Source organism: Nomascus leucogenys, chromosome 3 (assembly GCF_006542625.1).
Source record: "Nomascus leucogenys isolate Asia chromosome 3, Asia_NLE_v1, whole genome shotgun sequence".
NCBI lineage: Eukaryota > Metazoa > Chordata > Mammalia > Primates > Hylobatidae > Nomascus > Nomascus leucogenys.
Genome location: NC_044383.1, coordinates 64,966,072 through 64,991,685, shown reverse-complemented (window position 1 = coordinate 64,991,685; position 25,614 = coordinate 64,966,072). Strand labels below are relative to the sequence as shown.

Sequence of the window (25,614 nt, the reverse complement as noted above, 5' to 3'; positions counted from 1 at the left end):
AAAAGTATCAGTTATTCTACTTGCTGGCCCTTCAGAGTGAATTTGAATGTCATTTCTAATACAGTTGTCTAACATATAGTCGCATTGTTACTCTAGCTGAAATTTTATCTCTACTCATATTTATCTAGTGATAGACCCTACAGACTCACTAAAAGCTGTGAAAACAAATTCAGAAATACATATGCTGAATCCTTAGCTTAAAGCCTTAAATTTCTACTCTTATGACCCATCCTATTTTAGTCAATTGACAAACACCAACAACTTACAAAGAGATCCAGTGGAGCTTCCAAATCATATCTGTAGATGTTAAGTCCTGGAATTTTTTGTAGTTCTAAATGTTGATACTTGTGAGAATTAAATTTGATAAAATATTTTCTTTTAAAAACAATATACTGGCTTTGACATACAACCTATTTTAAACAAAGCTATTAAAGTAACCCAGTCAAAGCTTCTAAAATGTTGCAGAGTCAACTTCTTTTGAATTTTCTGAGGTGGTTTTTAAAAGCAATGCTACAGCCTTTAATTTTTGATCTGCTACAGAACTTAAAACTACTAAAGACATTATTACAGTAGTCAGATCTGATTTACAGAAACATACTCCACAATTAGGTTTAGAAAAACATAGATGCAAATTAGTTAAAAAGTGATGTGCACTTCAAGTATCTCTTTGTACTGAATCACAATCACAAAGGAATAAACAAATAATTCACTGTGTCCACCTGCCACTCTAGCCAAAGCTCTGATTTGGCTTAAGTACAATAATAAAATACTAAAGGGAAATAAGATTTCATTTATTTAATAATAGCGAAATCTAAATTCTCCCCATGACATCTTTGTCAATGTTCAAGGGAACAGCAGATATCATTACTAGTTCAATATATGACTAGAGGGTTTTAAAACGTTTCCAAACTTTCTTTCCCTAACCCCGTAGCAGGAAAGAAATATCACTATGTTGTAGAAATTTATTAAATGCACTTATAAATAGCAAATGAATTTTTAAAATATTAAGGTTTGAAAACGATGCCCACTTTGTAGAAAATTATCTCCGGTGAAAACAAAGGAGGTTTATCTAAAGTGAATAAATATACTATGGCCTCCTCAATAAATATTTGTATTCTGAGATTTTTTTTCTATTTTACTTAGCCTACTTATATTCTCAGAAATAATATATTTCTTACATTCTTAGAAATGTAAGTAGGCTAAGTAAAATATTCTATGTAGTAGAATGTTGAGAATTGTTCTACTAAATAAATTAGCTTCACTGATATTGAATAATTTTCAACAAGTTTCACTCTCAGTGCTTGCTAAAAGGAAAACTATTTACTTGTTTGAATTATGTTCTTCATAATTACTACATTTTTCTGGGCAACAAATGCTACCCTTGTATTTTTTCTTCTCTATCTTGTTTTTCCTGTCTCATTCTTGAAAATATTCTTTCATATGCTCTATAAAGCCCATGCTATTTTTGCAAAATCAATTAGTGATGGCTTTCTCGCTTTTAGTTTTAATCCTTCAGAAGGCCCAGAAGTTTCTGTCATGTATACAGGTTCAAGGACTTGCCTCGATGTCCTTAAAAAAGATTAACATCTTAAGGAATTTTTATAGGGTTTGCAAAAACAAATGGAAATGGCTTTGAATAAGATATCTGCTTAACTAATGTCATCTAAGCTGGTTTTTTTGAACAGAAGACTAAATAAGTGATATTCTTATTATTAAGAGACTCCCTTAAGGGCCAGTGAGAGGCAGTAAACATGAAACCACAGTGAGTATTAGAACATAAATTGCAGTTGTGGACCTCCAAACACAATGTGTTTTTTATATTATGCTTATGACACATCTAGTTATTCTGAAAACCGGCCATGTGTTTTGGAGCAGAAGCATTTCCATTGAAAATGGTAATTGCTTATGAGCAGCCATTGATACATGAATAGTGAACGTGTACCTAAACCACTGTGCATTAATAAGACTTTCCTCACTTGCATATGAAGAGACCCCAATCAAGAAAGTTTAATGACATAAGCAGAGTTATTGGCTGATATGACCCAGAAAGCCAGAAATATCCTGGCTTCAGATATGGCTGGATCCAGGAGCTCCAATAGTAGTTTTTGAACTGCTCATTCTTTCTTGCGTAGGATTCCTCTTACGAGACAAAGCAGCTACCCAAGTTATGTGATTGTAACTAAACAACCTAAGTAGAAAGAAGTGATATTTTGATAGCTCCAGAAGAAAATGTACAATAGGGCATTTCACTACCCCCAATTATACCTATTCCCATCTCTAACTGCTATTGTCATGAACTCTACATGAACAGGATTGTTAAGAAAAGAGAAACTTATTAAAGGAGAGACAACTTCTGAAAGGAAAAAAAAGGGCCAAAAAGCTATACGGCTTCACTCTTTTCCCTCTTCCCAATGGTTAATTCTTAGATTAACTCCTTGGGTGCGTTTCTCTAATATATTTTTATAACTGGATTTGAAGTTAGATACTCCCCTACCCACAATGTGCATAGGATTTTTCCAACCCATTTTAAGAGGCCATCATCCCATAGGCACAATAAATACACAAACTAATTAAGTAATTATTTAAAAACATTAAAAGCCATGTTAGCTCTTACCTTCTCTACAAATACAATGCTGATTTCCATCTACCAAAGCTAAGCATGTTGAGTTGTTTCTGCAAGGGTTATTAAGTAGGTCACAAGGGTTATAGCGTTGGTGGCAAAATTGTCCAGTATAAAGAGGTGGGCACAGACATACAAATTGTCCAGGGATGGTAGATTCATGACAAAGACCTCCATTCATGCATGGATCAGAGTCGCATTCATTTATTTCTTCACTACAGTTCTGTCCAGTCCATCCAGAAGTACACTCACATCTGAAATAAAATATTAAAATTTTAAGAAGTGTGAACTCTTTTTCAAGTTTATTTTTTGTATTTTTAATTACTCCCTTGAACTAATAGTGTGTGGTGCTTTTAAATTTATAACAGGACTAATAAATAATACATAGTTTTAAAATATTGTTCGCCTAATTTCCTGTGACAATATAATATATATTACCACAAAACTTACCGCATTGGCTGAAATAAGATTTTAAAGGCATTGGCAAATTTCTAACATAGTTAGGCCTCTGAGACATGTCAGAGAACACCTATTGAGCTAAATTACCAATTGAGCAAAATTTGCCTATGAATCATTTAATATAAAATAAGTTTTACAGATGAGATCACTGTTTGTAAGCCTTAAATGCTCTTTAATTCAGTGTCCTTAACAATATGTGAAATTCTTGTCACCACCAGAGTATATAACAAGGTGTTACTTTATGTTAAGCATGTGTTTTTGGCTTTGTGTGTGTGTGTGTGTTGAATCACTTGAAATGCATTTTTAAAAATATATTCTCTTTTTTAAAATTTTTAGATTCAGGGCTTACATGTACAGGTTTGTAACACAGATAATCGCATAATGCTGTAGTTTGGGCTTTTGTTGAACTCATTGCCCAAATAGTGAACACAGAAGCCAATAGGTAGATTTTCAAGCCCTACCCTTCTCCTTCCCTGCTCACTTTTGGAGTTCTCAGCCTCCATTGTTTCCATCTTTATGTCCATGTGTACCCATTGTTTGGCTTCCACTTGCAAGTGAGAAAATATGGTATTAGATTTTCTGTTTCTGCATTAATTCACTAAGGATAATAGCCTCTAGCTGCGTCCATATTGCTGCAAAGGACATGATTTAATTCTTTTTATGGTTTTGTAGGATTCCACAGTGTATATGCATCACATTTTCTTTATCCAGTCCACCGTTGATAGACAGCTAGGTTCCATGATTTTGCTCTTGTGAATGGCCCTATGATAAACATATGAGTGAAGTTGTGTTTTTGGTAGAATGACTTCTTTTTATTTGGGTGGATGCTCATTAGTGGGATTTTGGGGTCAAATGGTAGTTCTATTTATAGTTCTTTGGGAGATCTCCATAATGCTTTCCATAGGCTGAACTAAATTCGTATTAATATTTGAATAATGTGGGATAATTGAAGGGAAAGCAAACAAATGAAAAATAAAGCACTATCTGTATATCATAGGCTTCTAGCTCAGTCTAGTCCTCCATCCAGTAACTGTCATTATCTTCAAATACCACTTTGGGCAGTCATCATCCATGAAACTAGGCTAGTCTGCTCTGAAGAGAAAAATCCTAGCAGACAGGAGGGGGAAAGTGTTTTACACACAAAATTCTAGCAGACAGGCGGGGAAAGGGTTTTACACACAAAGTGTCCATTTGAGGGAAATGGAAAGGTTATAGTGAAGCCTGCAGATAGAGAGTAAATGCAAATAGAGAGATAGAGGGGTAGTCCATCAGCTGGGTAAGTGGAAATCAATCACAAACTGTAGGTGTGTTCAAGGAGAGAACTTATGTCAATTTGCGGGCAAGGTAGATTTCCAAATCTTGGGCAACTTTACTATTATGCAAGTTATGAATCATGAAACAAGCACAGGAAATATTAGAACAATTATTTTCAAAAAGTGTATTTACTGATAGATTTTTCAGATAACTTGAAAAAAGTCATAGTGCTGAAATAATGTAACTTACTTTATGATACAGAATATCTTACTAAAAGGAGGGGAGCAAAGAGGAAGGAAAGAAGGAAGAAAGAAAGAAAAGGGTCACCTAATTTGCAGTTTCAAAGCCCCAGATATATCAAGGCCCTTTTATAATTATAAATACATAGGATACCAATATATTGGAGGAGATAATTGAACAAATGACTTGCAACCACATCTATAATGGAATTCTAAATAGATATAGTTACCACTGAAATAAAAACTAAAATGAATAATTGGCAAAATGGTATTAGACATAATTGACTAATAAAGTGTTTACTAGTTCAATAAGTTTAAATCCAATGCATTGTAAGCCAGTGGATTTCACAGCTGTCTAAATTTTTTTTAATTGGCTGTGGGCAGAAAGTAATTGCTATTATGTTAATTGCACATTTCTTTGTGAAGTATGCTTGCACAAGACAAAATTTACGACTGAAACAATTCATACCTTTACAATATAAAAAATATATACCTGAGGGTATGTTATTTACTTAATATTTTATTTTCTTCTCAAAATCAAAATGCTCTAATTATTTTGATGACTTTCCATCCTAGTTTGCCTGGAGAGTCTTGGTTCAGTTTGTTGTTCTGATATAATTTTCAGAGCATCCTTCTACTTACAAAAGTTTCTAAGGTGCTTTTTTTTAAAAAATCTTGATCTCCTATATCCCATTACTAAAATTATCTAAAAAAACAAAACAAAACAAACAACTATACTCTCACCTATTTACTAATCCTACAAATTATTTCACTTTGCTCTAAAATTTGCTTGCCACACACTTTAGGAACTCATCATGTATACTATCTTGTGTTAAAATCATTTGCATGGTTTGCCTCCACCATTAAACTTCTGGTTCCTGAATGTGTAAGAATGATCTGAATCTGCACATTATCATGTCAACACAATAAATGTTGACAATACTATAAGAATTGATATAAGGTCCTCAGTGTTGGAACAGATCAACTTATCTGCACTCTTTCATTTAGGAAGTTGAGGATCAGCGAGTTTAATGAAATCGGTAATCTCAGAGAATTGTTGTAAAGATTAAATGATATGATGAATAAAAAGTGTATATAGTGCCTGGAATCTGCATTGCCTGGCCACCTACACTGTTTACTAGATGCTGTCACAGAAGTTTGAAGAATACATTTTCTGACCTATGAGCCTAAATACAATGTGTATCTCAAAAATGAATATTTATTTAGCTTTTAGTAGTACTTCTTTTTAATTTTTGATCATCACATCACATTTTAAAACTGTCAAATATATTATGCAATTTGATACTTTCAATAAAGCTTTGAAATATGTAGAAGAGATACTCTTTTTCTCACTTTACAGATGAGATAGGTGGAAGTTCAAAGGATAACACTGATGTATCGTAAGTCATGTGGTTAAGCAAATGGAACTTAGGATCCAGATCTCCTCCTCTCAAGTTCCTGTTTTTCTTTTCCTTTCTTTTTTTATACATGCTTTAAATCTAGTATCATTTCTTTAAACATTTTGTGAAATAATGTTAAAATTGGGTATTACCCAGTCTTAAGAAAACAACTTCAGTGCATTTATTTTGCTTGAAATAACATCACTGTAAATATAACTATTCAGTCATATAATGGGACTCAGTTAATATTCTATGGCAATTTTAAGAGGAGAAAAGCTAGAGAATTAATGCTTTCTAAAATCATGATCACTACCACATCATGATCACAGGTCCTGAGGGGATTGAACAAGTATTTATGTTTTTCTCTTTACTGTATTCTGAGTACATAATTTCAATTTGGTTAATTTAAAAGAGTTTCCTAAGAGAAACTGACAATTCTTGCCTATTTGGCATATGTGCTGAAGGTTTGTTTTACCTTCTCACATAACAGGTGGCCTGAGACCTCATGTGGTGTCATTACAAGGATCGAATCCTCAGGAAAGAATGTGGCTGTATGTCAAGAGGACTGATAATGCCAAGGCTGGGTCCTATGGAGATAACATGGATGTTTTGTAGAAAATAAAGTTCCGAGTAAAAAAGTCACTACTAGTGACTAACAATCATACCTGCAGGTTTACATGTTTGAATCTTCTTCCGCACATGTCAGAGAAGCTAGTCTTTGATGGATGGGAAAACATATTTTATGTGAGGGCTTCAATCAGATTCTAAGTTTGCACCATGAAATAATTTCAGGATTTAGTGGAACCTGGCAGATATTTTCAAAATCACAGCTAGAAGCAGAGTCTTTATGGATTAAAAAAAATGCAAAGCACATACTGTATGACTTTTCGAGTGTACAATTTCTGGTAGTAAACACTTGAAAACAAGTAAGTGCGTGCCTAAAGATAGGTGAATACATTCTAATTTGCTCTTTTCCCTAGTGTGAGAAAATCTAAATTCATTGGTGTAAAATACATTGAATACTTCTAAGGACAAGTTTTCAAATCTGAAATGCTGATTTAAAGTACTAAAGCTGATAATAGAAAATAAAGTAGTTAGCATTGTTAAAAAGTGGAAGAAATTCTACTCATTAAGGTGCGTTGGCTCATGCCTGTAATCCCAGCACTTTGGGAGTCCAAGGTGGGTGGATCACGCGCAGGTCAGGAAATCAAGACCATCCTGGCCAATATGGTGAAACCCTGTCTCTACTAAAAATACAAAAATTACCCAGGCGTGGCAGCATGCACCTGTAGTCCCAGCTACTCTGGAGGCTGAAGCAGAAGAATCGCTTGAACCCGGGAGGCAGAGGCCGCAGTGAGCAGAGATTGTGCCACTGCATTCCAGCCTGGGTGACAGAATGAGACTTAGTCTCAAAAAAAAAAAAAATTCACTAGCTTCAAAAATCTTAATAAATGTCAATTTCTAATCACTAAGCATTCTATATGTTAACCTTACCATAAACATTTATTTGTAATGACAAAGGATCGTTCAGCAATATGTATCTGTGTTTGAATATATTTTGTATATTAAGGCATATAGGCTTTTTTGGCTCTAAATTTATTAATACAAACCTAACAGTATATGCAGTTTAAAAGAATATTTTCTTTTAAAAATTAGTTCACTTCTAACGCTAAATGATGAGTTACTGGGTGCAGCACACCAACATGGCACATGGATACATATGTAACAAACCTGCACATTGTGCACATGTACCCTAAAACTTAAAGTATAATAAAAAAATTAGTTCACTTCTCATAGAAGCAAACAGTAAAATGTTGTTTATCAGCTACAGGGAGGTGAAGGAGATTAGGGGAGATGTTGGTCACAGGATACAGTTAGATGGAAGGAAAAAGTTCAACAGATCAATTGTACATGATCATGACTATCATTAATAACAAGATATTGTGCACTTAAAATTTTTTTAGAGAGATTTAAAGTGCTTTCTTCATGAAAAAGATAACTATGGGAAGTAATGCATATGTTAATTAGCTTGATTTACCCATTTCAAAATGTAGGCATATATCAAAACATTATGTTATACAACATAACTATACACAATTTTTATGTGTTAATTTTTAAAATTAGTTCATTATTTCCTGAAACCATTACATATATGAAACACAAAATTTCAACCAAAACTGCTAGGTGAAAAAGAAATAATGACTGTTAATAATAAAATAGTATTGTTATCTTTATAGTGTCCTACAAATTGGGGGCATAGAAAAGGGAAGAATTTTTTTAAATGAGCCACCGAATTAAATAATTCATTCATTATTTTAATGTTTTGTCTATTAACCTACTTATACCCTTAGGTGTACATACCATCAACAAAACTATATTCACACTGAATTATAACATGAACATTACTAAACTCAACCTCTGCCATCATCTTGGAAATAAATGTGGAAAATCACTTTTTTCATTTAGACTGAAAAATCTATTTTAAGAAATATTTGTAAACATTAAAAATAGAATACAAGATTAAGGACCACTTTGAATAACAGCCTGAAAATGTTAGTATGTAAAAACATATGAGAAGATTGATATGGGTAACATGAAAGTGAGGAGGTAGCCTAAAAGCAGCAATAGCAAGGCAAAATTGCTAAGGATTGTGAAAACTACTGCAACAACAAGAAAAGTGAAATTAAGGAATTTTGACTTTACTCTTGAAGATATTTAAGGGTTTTTTGTTTGTTTGTTCATTTGTTTGTTTCTAAGCCTGGGAGTAACATTGATTGTTATCCAGTAGATGGATTAACATAGGGACAGCTTGGTAGCATGAAGTTCATTTAGGAAGCCACTGTTTCATTACTGATAAGAGATTATGAGTACTACACAAAGGGAGTAATAAAGTACATCAGATTTGAGATATATTTCTGATGTAGGACAGAGAAGATCTGGATAATGGTTAGTAAGCAGATGATGCAAAGTGAGGAGTGAGGAGGACTCAGTGGGCTTCACATTCACTATTGGAAAGAAAGATGCCATCAGGTAAGAGACAGATGACAACGGTGGAAAGAGAAGAAAATAAGATGGTACTGATGCTTAATATGTAACAATTTAAATCAGATAAATTGCATGATTTCAGATGCTATCCTGCATGTATTCAAAATTCAAATATGGAGCTCTAGAAAAATCAAGGCATGCAATAAAAATTCAAGGACCATTCTAACAAACGTTACTAGGAATAAATAAATTTAAATTTGGCCTTCTCTACTGAAATATAAATTTATGAAACATATAGAATCCTCTTCATTGTGATATTCTGCAGTATTTTATAGAATCTTAGATACATATATAGATTCTTTGAAAAGAAATAGGCAGGAAAGAGTTCTACTAGGCACATTAGTGTAAACATGTGGTCAGATAGATAGTAAGCAAGATAGATAGTAAGCAAACCTTTCTTTAATTTTTATTTATTTATTTTGAGATGGAGTCTCACTCTGTCGCCCAGGCTGGAGCGCAGTGGCACGTTCTGGGCTCACTGCAACTTCTGCTGCCTGGGTTCAAGCGATTCTCCTGCCTCAGCCTCTCGAGTAGCTGGGATTACAGGCCTGCCATCACGCCCAGCTATTTTCTGTATGTTTAGCAGAAACAGGGTTTCACCATGTTGGCCAGGCTGGGCAAATCTTTATTTTTTATTTTTATTTTTTGAGGGTGAAGGGAAGTTTATGGAGTACGTACTCTAAATGAAATCAAGAATTTCTGTTTTAATATTAATAGAAAAAGGATTTCTTCTATTTAGTCTATCAAGCATCATTTAATATATTTTTTCAAAAAAAATAAATTCAGACATATAATTTATACACATAATTTATAAGTCAATTATTTCAATTGGAAGAATTACAATATGTATTTTTCATACAACATGAATTTCGATGTAAATGAACTATTTGGATAATTCCTTGATACAATTCTCTTCAAATTACCTGTTTCCAATATTCTATATGATTTAATCTGTGCCATGTAAGAAGACAACTGATCAATAGTCTTTTTCAGAGTTATTTAATTCAAGCTGCTTTGTAGGTATTTCTAAAAAACAATTCAAGGCTTTTTCAAGATTCAGAATATTCCTCATTTCATAGAAGAAAGCTAAAATGCCAGACAAGCAGAGGCAGATAATGCATTGGGTCATGCCTCCAGTATATTCATATTTAAAATCTGAGGTAAATCTGATGGAACTCATGCTGTATTTCGAAGAATACCCAAAGTTAAATACACTTGAATCTGGGACTGGAACAACAAAGCCAAACATATGCCATATGGTGAGATGCCATATAGTGAGATTAGTTCCATTTTTTTTTTGTCATTGTGGTCATAATACAGAAACCATGAGAATGGGGTATTTTACCACTCAGATGATCAGAATTTAGCTTTTCTTGTAAGCCTACAACAAGCCCTAAGACATTTATGTTGAAAGATGAATCTTTCAACAACATCTTGAATGATGAATCTTTCAACAACATCTTGAATAAAGCTGAAAGAAAACACTTGCTCAAAAAGGCTGACTACATAAGATAGTTGAAGCTACTATTCTGTAAGTTTACCTGTTGAGTCAAGAAAATGACTAGTGTTACAAACATGAGTAATATGAACAATTACATGATTTAACTTTGAACATAAACCTAGTTTAAGTTACCATATTTAATTTCTTCTATTTTATTTTTCCTTGATGATGTGTGTGTGTAAGCAGAAAATTGATGATGAATCAGTTTCTGAGCAAGTAAGTATTACTTCTGGCTCCTGTTTTTTTCCAAAAAGGATCTTTGTGGCAAGTCAAAGTAAGTCTGCTTTTAAATATAATGCTTTATATATTCAGATGAATTCGTAGTTGCATCTTTTTCAATGCTTAAAAATTTATGTAAGTATATGTCTGCATGTGTATATGCAAGTATAATATCCATACCTATACCCACACATTGTATTCAAATTGTATTCAAATCATACTTGAAAATGCATATACAATCTTTCAAATACAGTTTAAAATGTATAAAAAACCTATATACCTACACATATATTTTTGTTCTTTCAGGTACAATTTGAGTAGGAGGCAGAATTTCAAATATAAAAGCAGGATACAGAGTGTTACATAAGCAAAGTACTAAGATATAGAACTCAAACAAATGTATAAACATTTTACAAAATAATTCATAAATCTGCAGCATGTCAGGTGTTTCATATGGAGAAATATTTTAAACTCCCAGTTTAATAAGCATTACACTTGAAGTCTCAGAAAAAAATCAACTGAGCTAGCAAAAGCCAAAGGATTTTTATGCATATGGAAATATTATAAGCAAGGAGGAAACAAAATAATCTTTGTTTTTTTGTTAGGACTGGCATTATAATAAATGCTATATCTGTTTCATATTCCTTAAGGGTAACATGTATTAAAAATATATAGTCTAATTACTAATCACACATACTTAGTTCCAGACTATATGCATAAACATCATTAATTCTGAAATGTAACATAAATTCAGTTAGCCAATGTAAAAATATGGAAAAATAAACCTATTGAAAATGAACACTAATATATCTTCCCACATATAGAAATTATTATTAACCCATTATTTTATTAAAATTTAAAATTATAGAACATGTCCTTCCTTAAAAATTTAAATAACACTCAAATTGTCTTGTACTTACTTTTTTAATAAAACAGACGGAACTATAGAAATAAATAAGGATAGCAGAGATAAGAGAGAAATGGAAAGAAGGAAAGAGAAGCAAAATAATTATTTTTAACAATGTCGCTAAAGGGTCACCTGTCTCACAGGGGTTATTTTGAAAGTTTTTTATCTATGATCCTGCTTCTTGATGAGACTCTTCCTGGTACATAGTCAAGCCGGAGTCCAAGTGATATTCAAAAAGCCTTTAAAATTCACTAAGCCAGAACTTCAAACTCATGGAAAGAAAGGATAAATTCAAAGTAGAAGAGATTTATCTTTGTAAAGTATGAAATAATGTCACCAGTGCCTGTGTCTCTCTGAATCTAACTCAATGTGACAAAGAAAATTAGAAACAGAAAATAACACTTCATCCTCAATAAAACAGTTATCAATAATCCCAAGCCAAAGCACAGAAGAAAATGAGATGACAAATACGGTGAAAGGACCAAGATAAGAGCAGGTATGAAGAGCAGGTATGAAGAGCAGGTAGGTGCCTGCTGCTGGAGTAAGCCAGCAGAAATGGCACAAAAATAGTTCTCGGAGTAGGAAACTGATTAAAATTTTTAAAAACAAGAACAAAAATTAAAAAAAAAAAAACTTGCTTGAAATATAAGGCTGGGCCAATTTTCCATCAAAGAGTGTTTGGGGTAGAAGAAAAGACACTGGCAGAATTTGGAATTTCAGAGACATGCAACATTGAGGGCTCACGAAGGAAAATCGGCAGTCCTGTTGCTACCATTATTCACTGGGGTGACGAAAAATGTATCCATTCTCCCTCTCTCCCACCTCTCTCACACACCCACACATGCATATGCATATATGTGTTCACACACAAGCAGCTGAAAAACCAATATCATACATTGTTTTCCTCTGAGCCAGGGAAGCGTCTGCTTGTTTCTCATTGACAAGGACCTTGTGTTAACTCACACATGATCCCGCAAATACTAAGGTTTTGAAGAACTAAATTGAAAGATAAGAAAAACTTAAAAAGGAATTAGTACAAAATAGACTGTTGTGTTTGTGTGCAAATGTAAATGTAAAAATAAATGAGTATGAAAAGAGCCAGACGTCTTATATATTATTTTACCAAACATATTAAAATTACAGCTAGATAATTTTAAGACAAGTAAAAAGCTAGTGTAAATATTACTATACAACAAAATATTTAAGGAGATATAAAAGACTCAGGATATGTATTAGTTAATAAAATGAGAGGAATCCCAATGGCAGAATTCCAGAAAAAAATAGAGGATAAATTAAATGCCAGTATTCACTGGCCCTTTTGTTTCCTCTCCATGATAGCAGTGCAAATGCACTGCTTCTAGTCTGCCATCTTGACCCAACACCCCTTTAAATGTATTTTCTAACTCATTCCCTAGCTTCTAGGGTGTCCTGACATCTTAGCTATGGATATCCCAGTACCTGCAGGTCACAAGGCAACAGAGACTACAACAGTCATCTGGGTCTCCTGGAGCGGAGGACACAGAGCAGTGGAGATGGACCCCAAGCTCTGTGTGGAATAAGAGACCTGCTTTGAATTCTTTATCCAGCATCCCAACATTTCATTTTGTTTAGGATTCAAGATCCAGTATTAGTATGCTGATTTTTTTCTCATCTGGAGAAATACTTCTTATTCTTGAATTTACTTTTTTGGGGGTGGGACTTTACTTTTCTTGAGGATGTGCCTATAATGTATGTTGAGTAAGATCATTTGCCTTTGCTTCTGGGTATGTTTGGTGGCTGTATTAGTCTGTTTTCATGCTGCTGATAAAGACATACTAGACACTGGGAAAATAAAAGAGGTTTAATTGGACTCACAGTTCCACATGGCTGAGGAGGCCTCAGAATCATGATGGGAGGTGAAAGGTACATCTTACATGGTGGTGGCAAGAGAAAAATTAGGAAGAAGCAAAAGGAAAAACCCGATAAACCCATCAGATCCCATGAGACTTAATCACTATCACGAGAATAGCACAGGAAAGACCTGCCTCCATGATTCAATTACCTCCCCCTGGGTCCCTTCCATAACATGTGGTAATTCTGGGGTATACAATTCAAGTTGAGATTTGGATGGGGACACAGTCAAACCATATCATTTCACCCATGGCCCTTCCAAATCTCATGTCTTCACATTTCAAAACCAATCGTGTGTTCCTAACAGTCCCTCAAAGTCTTAACTCATTTCAGCATTAACTCAAAAGTCCAAATTCTCATCTGAGACAAGGCAAGTCCCTTCCACCTAATGTGTCTGTAAAATCAAAAGAAAGCTAGTTACTTCCTAGATACAGTGGGGGTATAGGTACTGGGTAAGTACAGCTGTTCCAAATAGGAGAAATTGGCCAAAACAGAGGGGTTACAGGGCCCATGCAAGTTCAAAATCCAGCGAGGCAATCAAATTTTAAAGCTCCAAAATGATCTCCTTTGACTCCATGTCTCACATCCACGTCACACTGGTGCAAGAGGTAAGTTCTCATGGTGTTGGGCAGCTCTGCCCCTGTGGCTTTGCAAGGTACAGCCGCCTCCTGGCTGCTTTCACAGGCTAGCATTGAGTGTCTGTGGCTTTTCCAGGTGCACGGTGCAAGCTGTCAGTGGATCTACCATTCTGGTGTCTGGAGGAAAGTGGCCCTCTTCTCACAGCTCTACTAGGTGGTGCCCCAGTAGGGACTCTGTGTGGGGACTCTGACCCCACATTTCCCTTCCACACTGCCCTAGCAGAGGTTCTCCCTGAGGACCCCGCCCCTTCAGCAAATTTTGCCTGGGCATCCAGGCGTTTCCATACATCTTCTGAAATCTAGGCAGAGGTTCCCAAACCTCAGTTCTTGACTTCTGTGCCCCTAGAGGCTCACCGCCATGTGGAAGCTGCCAAGGCTTAGGGCTTCCACCCTCTGAAGCCACAGCCCGAGCTGTACTTTGGTAACTTTCAGCTATGGGTGGAGTGTCTGGGACACAGGGCACCAAGTCCCTAGGCTGCACACAGTATGGTGACCCTGGGCCCAGCCCACAAAACCATTTTTTGCTCCTGGGACTCCAGGGCTGTGATGGGAGGGGATGCTGTGAAGGTCTCTGGCGTGGCCTGCAGACATTTTCCCCATGGTCTTCAGCATTAACATTAGGCTCCTTGCTACTTATGCAAATTTCTGCTGCCAGTTTGAATTTTTTCCCCAGAAAAAGGGTTTTTTCTTCTCTATTGCATAGTCAGGCTGCAAATTTTCCAAACTATTATGCTCTGCTTCCCTTATAAAACTGAATGCCTTTAACAGTACCCAAGTCACCTCTTGAATGCCTTGCTGCTTAGAAATTTCTTTTGTCAGATACCCTAAATCATCATTCTCAAATTCAAAGTTCCACAAATCTCTAGGGCAGGGGCAAAATGCCACCAGTCTCTTTGCTAAAATATAACAAGAGTCACCTTTTCTCCAGTTCCCAGCAAGTTCTTTATCTCCATCTGAGACCACTGCAGCCTGGACCTTATTGTCCATATCGCTATCAGCATTTGGGGCAAAGCTATTCAACAAGACTCTAGGAAGTTCAAAAAGTTTCCACATTTTCCTGTCTTCTGAGCCCTCCAAACTGTTCCAACCTCTGACTATTACCCAGTTCCAAAGTCACTTCCACATTTTTGGGTATCTTTTCAGCAGCACCCCATTCTACTGGTACCATTTACTGTATTAGTTCATTTTCATGCTGCTGATAAAGACATACCCGAGACTGGGAAAAAAAAGAGGTTTAATTGGATTTATAGTTCTACATGGGTGGGGAGGCCTAAGAATCATGGTGGGAGGTGAAAGGCACTTCTTACATGGTGGTGGCAAGAGAATAATGAGGAAGAAGAAAAAGCGAAAACCCTTGGTAAACCCATCAGATCTCATGAGACTTAATCACTATCACAAGAATAGTTCGGGAAAGACCAGACCTCATGATTCAATTACCTCCCCCTGGGTCCCTCCCACAATACATGGGAATTCTGGGAGATACAATTCAAGTTGAGATTTGGATGGGGCACAACCAAACTGTATCAGTGGAATAGACTCTGTATGATTTCTTTGGTTATACATAGTCTTCATGTGGTGGCTTTCTCAAATGCTCATTGTGGTAGTGATGTGCCTGGTGTGCAAGGTCTCCTAATGAGCAAGGGTGGTGTGAATAATAGTGGTAGCAGAGGTCATATGAAGCTTGTATCCTTCCCAAATGCTGTGTACTTGTGTCAGCAGATATTGAAATGCGCTATGAAGTAGCTCGTAAGGCAAGAAAGTGGTGCTTTCAGGTGAGAGCCAGATGGCATGGTCACTAGCTCTCACCTGTAAGATGGTCTCACCTGGTCTAGATGATCTCTCATCTACACCCAAAGGTGTCATCTAAATGAAGTTCTCAGGTTCCCAGGTGGTGGGTTGGGTTGTAGAACATTCAGTGGTCCTAGTCCCACACTTTGCCTCTGAGGGTAGAGGCAGCATAGCTGGGAACTGGGCCAAGCGAGCCTGCATGTGGGCCCCTAATGGTGGGTGCAAGCACCAGCCCCAGTAGGGTTCGGAGTCAGTTCTCAGGTCCCTGGAATAACTTCCCAGTGAGGAGCAGAATAATCATTGTTGGGCCTAAGACCCAGGATGGGGAATGAGAGACAGCTCAGGCTCTACAGGCTAGCAAGTTGTAGTGGGACCTGCTGTGCTCTCATACTCCCAACCTAGCAGGGCTCCCTCCTATAGTCTGACTCTGGCAGAAAGTTAGAACAGTTAGCCGAAGCACCCCCAGTTTGCCTTCAGACAGACCTATCCCAGGCCACAAAACTTTCTGCTGGGGTCAAAACCACACCCATTCAGGTCCTGTGAAGAGGCAGCACCCAAGTACTGTGCCTGTGGCTGGAGCACATACCACATTTATCTCTCAATTCTGGCCCCAGGGCCTTCTCCCCTGCTCAAGATCATAAATCTCTGACCTGAGACTCTCCAGACCAGTAACTGCCACTTGTGCTAGCTGGCAGGTTTCCACATAGCTCCCTATGAGCTAGGATACAGAATGGCCTCATTCTATTGATGCCCAGTTCTAGGAGTGTCTTCAGGATAATTTCTAGGGCTGTTCCTGCTCATAGACTTCTGATTGCTCCCCAGGTTAGATCCAGAGCTTGGTTGGGACAAGGATCTCCGTTATAGCCTGGATTGCCCAGCTTCCCAGTGGGAATGTGCATCATGGAGGCAATCACTCTCCATCTCATGCACTGGGGATTCACTCACCATTTTCTGCTAGAGCCTGCCACATGAGGTGTCACCTGCATTTTTTTTTCTAAGTGCCCAAAGTTTTCTTTAACTCTTTTGTTGATCTCCCATGTTCCTTTTTGCACAGAAGTTCACAGTATGAATCTTTACACACAATTTTGCTATTTCTAAGTAGGTGAGGTATACTAACAAAGCCTCCAATTAGCCATCTGGTGAAAGAAAAGTGTTTAAAAACTTGGAAAAAGAGATAGACCCTAAAACGTAGGTATTTGTAAAGAATTCCTATACCAAGACATATGTTAATTATGATTTACTGTGAAAAGCAAGAGCAAATATAATGACTATATAGGTGATATACATCATAATTTTTTTACAAAAGAAAGCAGAGTTATATATTCTCATTCTGAAATCAAGAATTTTACAGCTGAATCTTTTAGTATAGGACATTGGGAAACATATTGGACCATGTCTTGATGTATGGCTTTGCAATAGGTATAAAAATGTTCAAATGTGCGTCTTTTAAACTGATTCTGCGTGAAAATTGAAGGCGAAATGTAACATGGTAACTTTGTGTGAAAAAAAGGATTATTAGCTTGAATAATGTGCTCTAGACACAGATCTAGGAGAAACACATAAAATGGAGTTCTTATTTTTATGTGAGCTCTTTTCGTTTGTCAGCTGGCTTATCATTTTGAAAGCTGATAGTTACTCAGGGCATGCATTGGAAATACCCACCGATTATTTAGCAAAACAACATTGATCTGGGAAGAAAGCCCTCTACAAGAAAAGAAATATCCCTAAATCAAACTAGCAATACAAAAACTTACCTAGAAATACACTAATAAAAGTTATTGATTACTTACATGATCAATTCTATAGATTGAAACAATTTAGAATAATAAATACAGAAATAAAACTTTTCACCATTAAATTTATGTCAAAACTCCCCAGCATAAGAAAAACCACAACATTGAACAACACTTTCATCACTGATTTGGCAAGGATTTACAGGTGACAATAAAAAATAATGTAAAATCTTAAGGGTTCTGGTGTAAGAAGTCCTAAATTCTATCTCTTCTGCAAATAACATGTCATTGGAAAAGCCAACTAATCTATATATTTTTTTATATCCTCATATAAGAAACATAAATAATATCAGTATATCATCTGGCCAGTTATAATAAAAGTCAAATTAAAAGTTTCTATGAAACCGCTTTATTAAGATAAACAAATAAATAGATAATTTAATTTACATTTAAATATTTCTCATGCTGAAAAAAAGCATTGATGTTTTGAGAATAGTTTATCAGAAATTATTACAAAAGGAAAATTTTCAAAAGCCCAACAAATATCAGGGTGTAAGAGGGTGGAAATGAACTGTGAATAGGGCACAAGAACTCTTTCTAGGGTGATAGATAAGTTCTATATTTTGGGTTCAGTGGTAGTTACACAAGTAAGTGCAATTGCCAAAACTCCTTAAATTGTATATGTAAAATCTTTGCATTTTATTACGTGTTATCACAATAAAAAATGTCCAAAAGCTATTGAATATCTTATGTAAAGTCTATTTCTCTAAAAACATTGCCTCCCCCTTCCCCATAAAAAGAAAAAATAAGGAAAAAAGTCTACTTCAAAACATAAGAAAAATGCAGGATCTTAATTAAATAATGCTTTTTTAAGAACTTAATATCAAATTTTGATTACCTTTCAAATAAAGAAAATACAGCTTTTGCAGTAAATAATATTCTCATGTACATTTTTCCTTTGTTTCCAAATATGATTACCTTTCTTCCACAGTTCAATAAAAATAATTTTACTCACGAATACCATAATCCTAAATTTCACATTTTGTGTTTGTTATAGTCATGGCCATTGCCCTCCTATGCAACACTGAATCTGAAACAAACAATAACTAATGGCTTTCAATTCATTTCTAATGAGCCATTTCTGAATATGTCTGCATCATTCTGGTTTTATTTCATGGTATTATGTTTTTACATTTTTCTTAAATTTTCCAGTTTCTAGTACTTTGCATTAAAACAATTCATCATCTTTAAAAACAAATGTTAAAAAAGAAGAAAACAAGCAAAATCTATTCTTAGACGTAGTACTTTTTAAAAGTCCATTTTTATTTTTTTTAATTTTAGTTTATTTTTAATTGACAAATCATAAGGCAACACTTTTAATATGAACTTGGTATTATGGTTCTACATGAAATAATGAGATAATCAAATACTAAATGACTTTTTTCTAACTATACTTCTAAACAATTAAAATTATCTTTGAATATGTTTCTATACAGTTCTGTGAATGAAATTTAAAGTTTCATGTATGGCTATGCTAAATTATAAACTTCTAGGCTTCAATAACCATTAGATATGTTTTCATAACTGCACTCAGAAGATAACAGAAGGTGTTAGAAGTTGAATTGTATCTCCCCAAAAGACCTTGAAGTCCTAATCATCAGGATCTCAAAATGTGGCCTCTTTTGAAAATAGAGTCCTTACAGTGATATTCAAATGAAAGTGAATTCATTAGGGTGGAAACTAATTCAATAGGACCACTGTCTTTTAAAAAAGGGGGAAATTTTGACACAAAGATAGGCACTCACACAGGAAGAAAACTACAAAAATTGAAGGCTGAGATGAAGGTGATTCTTCAGAAGCCAACAAATGCCAAAGATTGTCCCGGCAAAGTAATACAGAAGGTATACAGGGAGCTTTTTACAATTACTATGATGCCTGATAAAACTGTCTCTTCCTCCATTCTTTCAACTCAGTTTCGGTGAAATAAGAGAGTTCATTTATTCATTCAAAATAAGGTCTTTAATACCTTTTCTGTTTATCACTGCCTGTATTCAAATAATCTGCCATTTCATGTAAAACATAATAGCCTTACAACAAGATACTGTGATTTCCCCTTTTCTTCCTTTGTGCTACTGTTATCAAAAAGCAATTTTACTTAATCAGTTTTCTAAGGCCTATTTGTACAGTAATTATTTGACCAATAATTGGTCATAGGATGTATTTATCTGTCAAAGAAAGTATACTTAACTCCTGAGTTACTCCTTTTTGATAAAATTTGAACTACATGAGGTTCCAACTTTTCCAGTGAGAAAATAATAATTATTTAGTCTTTCACAAATTTGTTACACCTTGGGAACTGAGAGATATCATACATATCAATATATGTTGTCACTGGCAACGTATGTATTATTATCTACTATAAGCAGGATCAGATGATGATGATCTTAAACCATGGATGTGGAGTCACACCTGTCTTGTTCTGGTATTTACATTTACTACTTTTTAACACTGTGATTTCTGCACAAGTTATGGAAAATATCTAAGCTTTTGTTCTTTCATATATAAAATAAACATAAATAAAATCTGACTAAGAGATTTGCTCAAGAACAAAATGATACAAACTGTAAGCGTCTGCTATAGATAATTGCTTTAATTACTTGTGTGAATTTACTGAATCTGTCCAAAAGATAATTTGATAAAAACTACTCGAATATTGAACGTAGACACACTTTGATCCAGCAATTAGACTTACAGTAATTTATTCTACAAATAAACATGCATACATATATACAGAGGCATATATAATTCCCCAAATAGATTATAATTGTAAAATATTAAAAATTCCCCGTGTCTGCTATATCTGTAAACTACAGTGTAGCTATACCATAAGACGATGAGTGATCTACCTACCCACGCATATTTTGTTCAAACCTCTGGTTTTTGTGAAGGAAAAATCTTGTAACTCTTAAAGATAGATACTATATCATAGATTGCTGTTGCCTGAACTAAAATTTTGTTATGGCTTTGCTTTTATATTAACACTTAGGACTTCTATGTATAAATAAGGTAAAAAAGGCAAAACAAGATCTCTGGTAACACACTAAAATTTTCATAGTTTTTATTTGATGTGTAAAAATACACATAAATCAATATAAGTTTTTAGCTTATTAAATGTCAGACTTTTTCAGTTATTATATCCATTAAAAATTTTTAAACATTTTTTTATAAGAGATTAAAATTTTAATGCATAGTGCTTCATGATTTAAGGTATCTATTTAAATATTCATAAAATACAAACTAAGGAAAAAAATGCTTACAGTCAACTGGGAGCAAACCTTCATGTTGTCTGAAAGTCAGCTTTGTAGTGTCCATAAGAAAAGCAGGCCAAAGCATCAACACAAATGCCAACTGCACAGGCAGCAAAGAGCCAGATGCTGTTGGCAAAACATGCTCCAGAGTGTGGCATCTGGGTCCAATAACGGCCATACAGAGCCCCATCTGTAGCTAAAGCTGTTGACTCTGCTTTCGGGGAAGAAAAATCAGAAATAAAGAAGGCAGTTAAATTTTAAACTGTGCCAGGAATAGCAGAAGGCAGGTTGCAGTCAGCATTCAAATTACATCCCTAGCCCAATTTGCTTTTTAATGTCTTCAAACTGTGTAAACACTAAACTATGTTAACTCCAGTTGTTTAGAGAGATGAGCACATGTAGGTAGTTCAGTAACTTAGGACACACAAATCACCTAAATAGATTTGATATTCCAACAGACGTTCATTTATCTAATTTTTTTCTCAAGGAATATAAGCATATGGACCATGAAATGCAATTCTAATTTGATCTATTAAAATATGTAATTTTAAGTGTTCATCATGGTATATAATTTTCTTCAAATAGCATAAAATTTAAGACTCTTCTTTACAATTTTTATAATATTTTATTAGAATAACTCTTCACAAAGTTAAATAGGATATTCATGTATCCTTCACTGAGACTCCTTAAAGTTTTGATCAGTGGAAATTTGTGGGAAAGCTATAGAGAACCTTAAGCCTTAATCAAATAAAGTTTTTCAAAATTATAAAGGGATGATCAAAATAATCTCTTTTTAGTGTTCTTCATTTGTTGAACATATAAATATATAAAATGGAATTAGTTGATATCTATATGATTAAAAAGATTTATCATTTATAAGGTGCCACACTAACCTTATCTATGCATAAATTTTTGAAAACAAGATCATCAATATTTTACATAATAAAAACTAATGATATTTAGAGTGAACTACATATCAAAAAGTTAACTAAAACCTTGTGGACAGAATATTATTTATCACCATAACCCTATGAGACATTACTATTGTTGATTCTACTTTCTAGCTAAGGAAACTGAAGCTTGAAATATAACGTAAACTTACTTATCCCAATTCACACCAACCCTTAGAGACACAATCAAACTTAATACGCAGACACTGCAGACACTGTGATTGTAGAACCCATATTCTCCCTCTCCCCAATAAGACAAATATAAAATATAACTTGATAGAATCGTTTCTGTAATAGCAGAGGAAGAACTAGTCAAACAAATACTCTTCCATAAAAGAAACTTGTACATTGATAAATATAGTTGAAATAAGCTGTTTCAGAACTATGTAAATGAACTAAAGGCTTGAAACAATCTCCGTGCTTATTCAAGAAAAATGATTGAATCTCATAAGCCTAATTAGCTTTGTCGTTGTAAAAAACCATCCCTCTCTCCCCAGCTCTTCAATGGACTTGAAATCCAACATCACTGAAGTTATGGTAGCTGAGAAACCAGCAACCTAATAGCCAGTGGAGGGGAGAGTACAGGTATGCATCTGACTCAAAAGACCCTTCCCAAGGAATGTTACTATTTCATTGGTTTGACAGCACTCTGAAAAACTCCATGCCCAGGGACTGACTTTATTTGACCTGACTAAAAACTCACTCTTATAAAAAACCATATATCTAGGGAATTTGTTAAAAAAAATCAGTGGCAATTGCTTAATATCACAGTGTTTGAGGCAATAATTCCAGTTGAGGGCAACTCTAGGTTGATCAATATAATTAAAGATTTAATAACTTGGGAATTAGATGTACCTAGAAGTCTTTGAAAGCTAGAAAAAATCCTGGAAAACTAGAAAACATCACAGCATGCAAGTCTATACACAGGCCTAAGAAAGATATAAACAGCCCTAATCTCTGATCTCTGACTAACCTTGAGGCTCTATACAAGCAGGAAGTAAAGAATAAGCTACAGTTGTAAACTGCCTGGCTGAGCATTGAAGACATGTCTCAACATACACAGAGTCCTTCAGTAAAGGCTGGAAGATGTTTTAGTTCCAAAAATCTAAGAAAAATCTCTGTCAAATTATTCATTTTAGCTGACCACTAAGTTAATCAAGCAGAGACTTAAATGGCCACACATGGTGAAGAACAATCCCAGTGAAACACTAGACAAATAGTAGAAACAACAAAAACAAAAACACTAGCTACCAGGAAAGAGCAAGATTTGATTTCCAGATGTACCAAGTTATACTATTTAAAATGTCAAATTACCAGAAAATATTATAAGACATACAAAGAAATAAAAGTATGGGTCATGCACAGAAATAAAACCAGTAAATAGAAACTGGCTTTGAGGACACCTGAATATTGGATTTACTTGACAAATATATTAAGTCAGCTATGGTAAACTTGTTCAAAGGGAAATATAAACTATTATATAATCAATTAAGGAAAGTAGGAGATTGATGTCTTACCAAATCAGTAATAAAAATAAAGGAAGAAATTATTAAAAAATTAAAAAACAAATAGAATTTCCAGAGTTGGAAATTATAAAAACTGAAAAACAAATGTAAAAGAGAAAAACAAACAACCTCATCAAAAAGCAGGCAAAGGATATGAACAGATACTTCTCAAAAGGAGACATTTATGTGGCCAACAAACATATGAAAAAAAGTTCATCATTACTGGTCATTAGAGAAATGCAAATCAAAACCACAATGAGATACCATTTCATACCAGTTAGAATGGCAATCATTAAAAAGTCAGTAAACAACAGATGCTGGAGAGGATGTGGAGAAATAGGAACACTTTTACACTGTTGGTGGGACTGTAAACTAGTTCAACCACTGTGGAAGTCGGTGTGGTGATTCCTCAGGGATCTAGAACTAGAAATACCATTTGACCCAGCCATCTCATTACTGGGTATATACCCAAAGGGTTATAAATCATGCTGCTATAAAGACACATGCACACGTATATTTATTGCGGCACTATTCACAATAGCAAAGACTTGGAACCAACCCAAATGTCCATCAATGGATAAGGAAAATGTGGCACATATACAACATGAAATACTCTGCAACCATAAAAGAGGATGAGTTTATGTCCTTTGCAGGGACGTGGATGAACCTGGAAACCATCATTCTCAGCAAACCAACATAGGAACAGAAAACCAAACACTGCATGTTCTCACTCATAAGTGGGAGTTCAACAGTGAGCACACAGGGAGGGGAACATCACACACCAGGGCCTGTTGGGGGGTCAGGGGGATAGTGGAGGGATAGCATTAGGAGAAATACCTAATGTAAATTACGGGTTGATGGGTGCAGTAAACCACCATGGCATGTGTATGGCACATGTAGACCTATGTAAAAAACCTGCATATTCTGTACATGTATCCCAGAACTTAAAGTATATTTTTTAAAAAAGGTTATTGGAAAAAATAAAATAATTACTAATGGAGCACAACAAGAGACTTAATTTGGCAGAAGATATAAATAGTCAACATAAAGATAAGTTTATTAAGATAATTGTTTCTGAGGATCATCAGAAAAAAATAAATAAATGAGTAGACCCTCAGAGATCTACTCACATATGAGAGTTCCAAAAGGAAAAGGGATAGATAAATGCTTTGAAAAAATAATGACCAAAACTTTCTGAATTTTTTGAAAAAATGTTGATCTACACATCCATGAACCTCATCAAACTCAAAGTAGAATAAATTCAGAGATTGAAAGTTAATCATGATAGTCAAACTGTCAAACACAAAGAGATAATAGTGATAGCATCGAGAAAAAAGTGATTTATTACATACGAGGATCCTCATAAGAATAACAATTGACTTCTCATCAGAAGCCACCATGTAGATGAGAAAGCAGCAGAATGATATATTTGAAGTGCTAAAAGAAAGAAAAAGACTATCAACCATGAATTCTATATCCCACAATGCTACCTTCTAAATTAAAGCAGAAATTAAGACATTTTTAGATAAACAAGAACTGGGAGAATTCAGAACTAGCAGACTAACGTATAAAGAATAGTAATGATAGTCCTTTAGGTTAAAATGAAAAGAAACTATAGAATCTTAATTATTCACACATAAAAATAATGAGATCCTGTAATGGTAACTATATTAGTAAATATTAAAACCAGTATAAATATGTTTTGTTCATAACTCTTTTCTTTCTATATGATTTAAAAGATGGAGCATAAAACCATAATTATAATAGTTTGTTGATGGGCTTATAGTGTATAAGATATAATTTGTATCACAATAATAAACACGGGAGTAACAAAAAGAGGAGGAATGGTGGAGCAATATTTTTGCACATTATTAAAATTAAGTTGCTATTAATGCTATGTAATTGCTTTATCTTAAGAGGTTTCCTGTAATCTATAAGTCAACAATTAAAAATTTTTTAAATAATACAATAAATGTAACAAGGGTATTGAAGTGGTATATCAGAAAAAAATATCTATTTAACACAAAGTAAGGCAATAATGGAAGAAGGCAGGAGCACAAGAGAAAAAGATATATAGAAAACACACAGCAAAATAGCAGAAGTAAACTCCACCTTATCAGTAATTACAGTAAATGCAAATTGAGTAAACATTCCAATC

General features: G+C 34.6%; 1 protein-coding gene across 1 annotated transcript in view; it reads right to left on the bottom strand.

Moving 5' to 3' along the window:
- The window catches only part of EYS (eyes shut homolog), a 1,808,075-nt gene that overhangs the window by 1,224,069 nt on the left and 558,392 nt on the right, over nt 1-25,614 (bottom strand). The window contains 1 exon segment of the mRNA XM_030809409.1: nt 2,615-2,874. Within this exon segment, the coding sequence (XP_030665269.1) occupies nt 2,615-2,874 (260 nt within the window).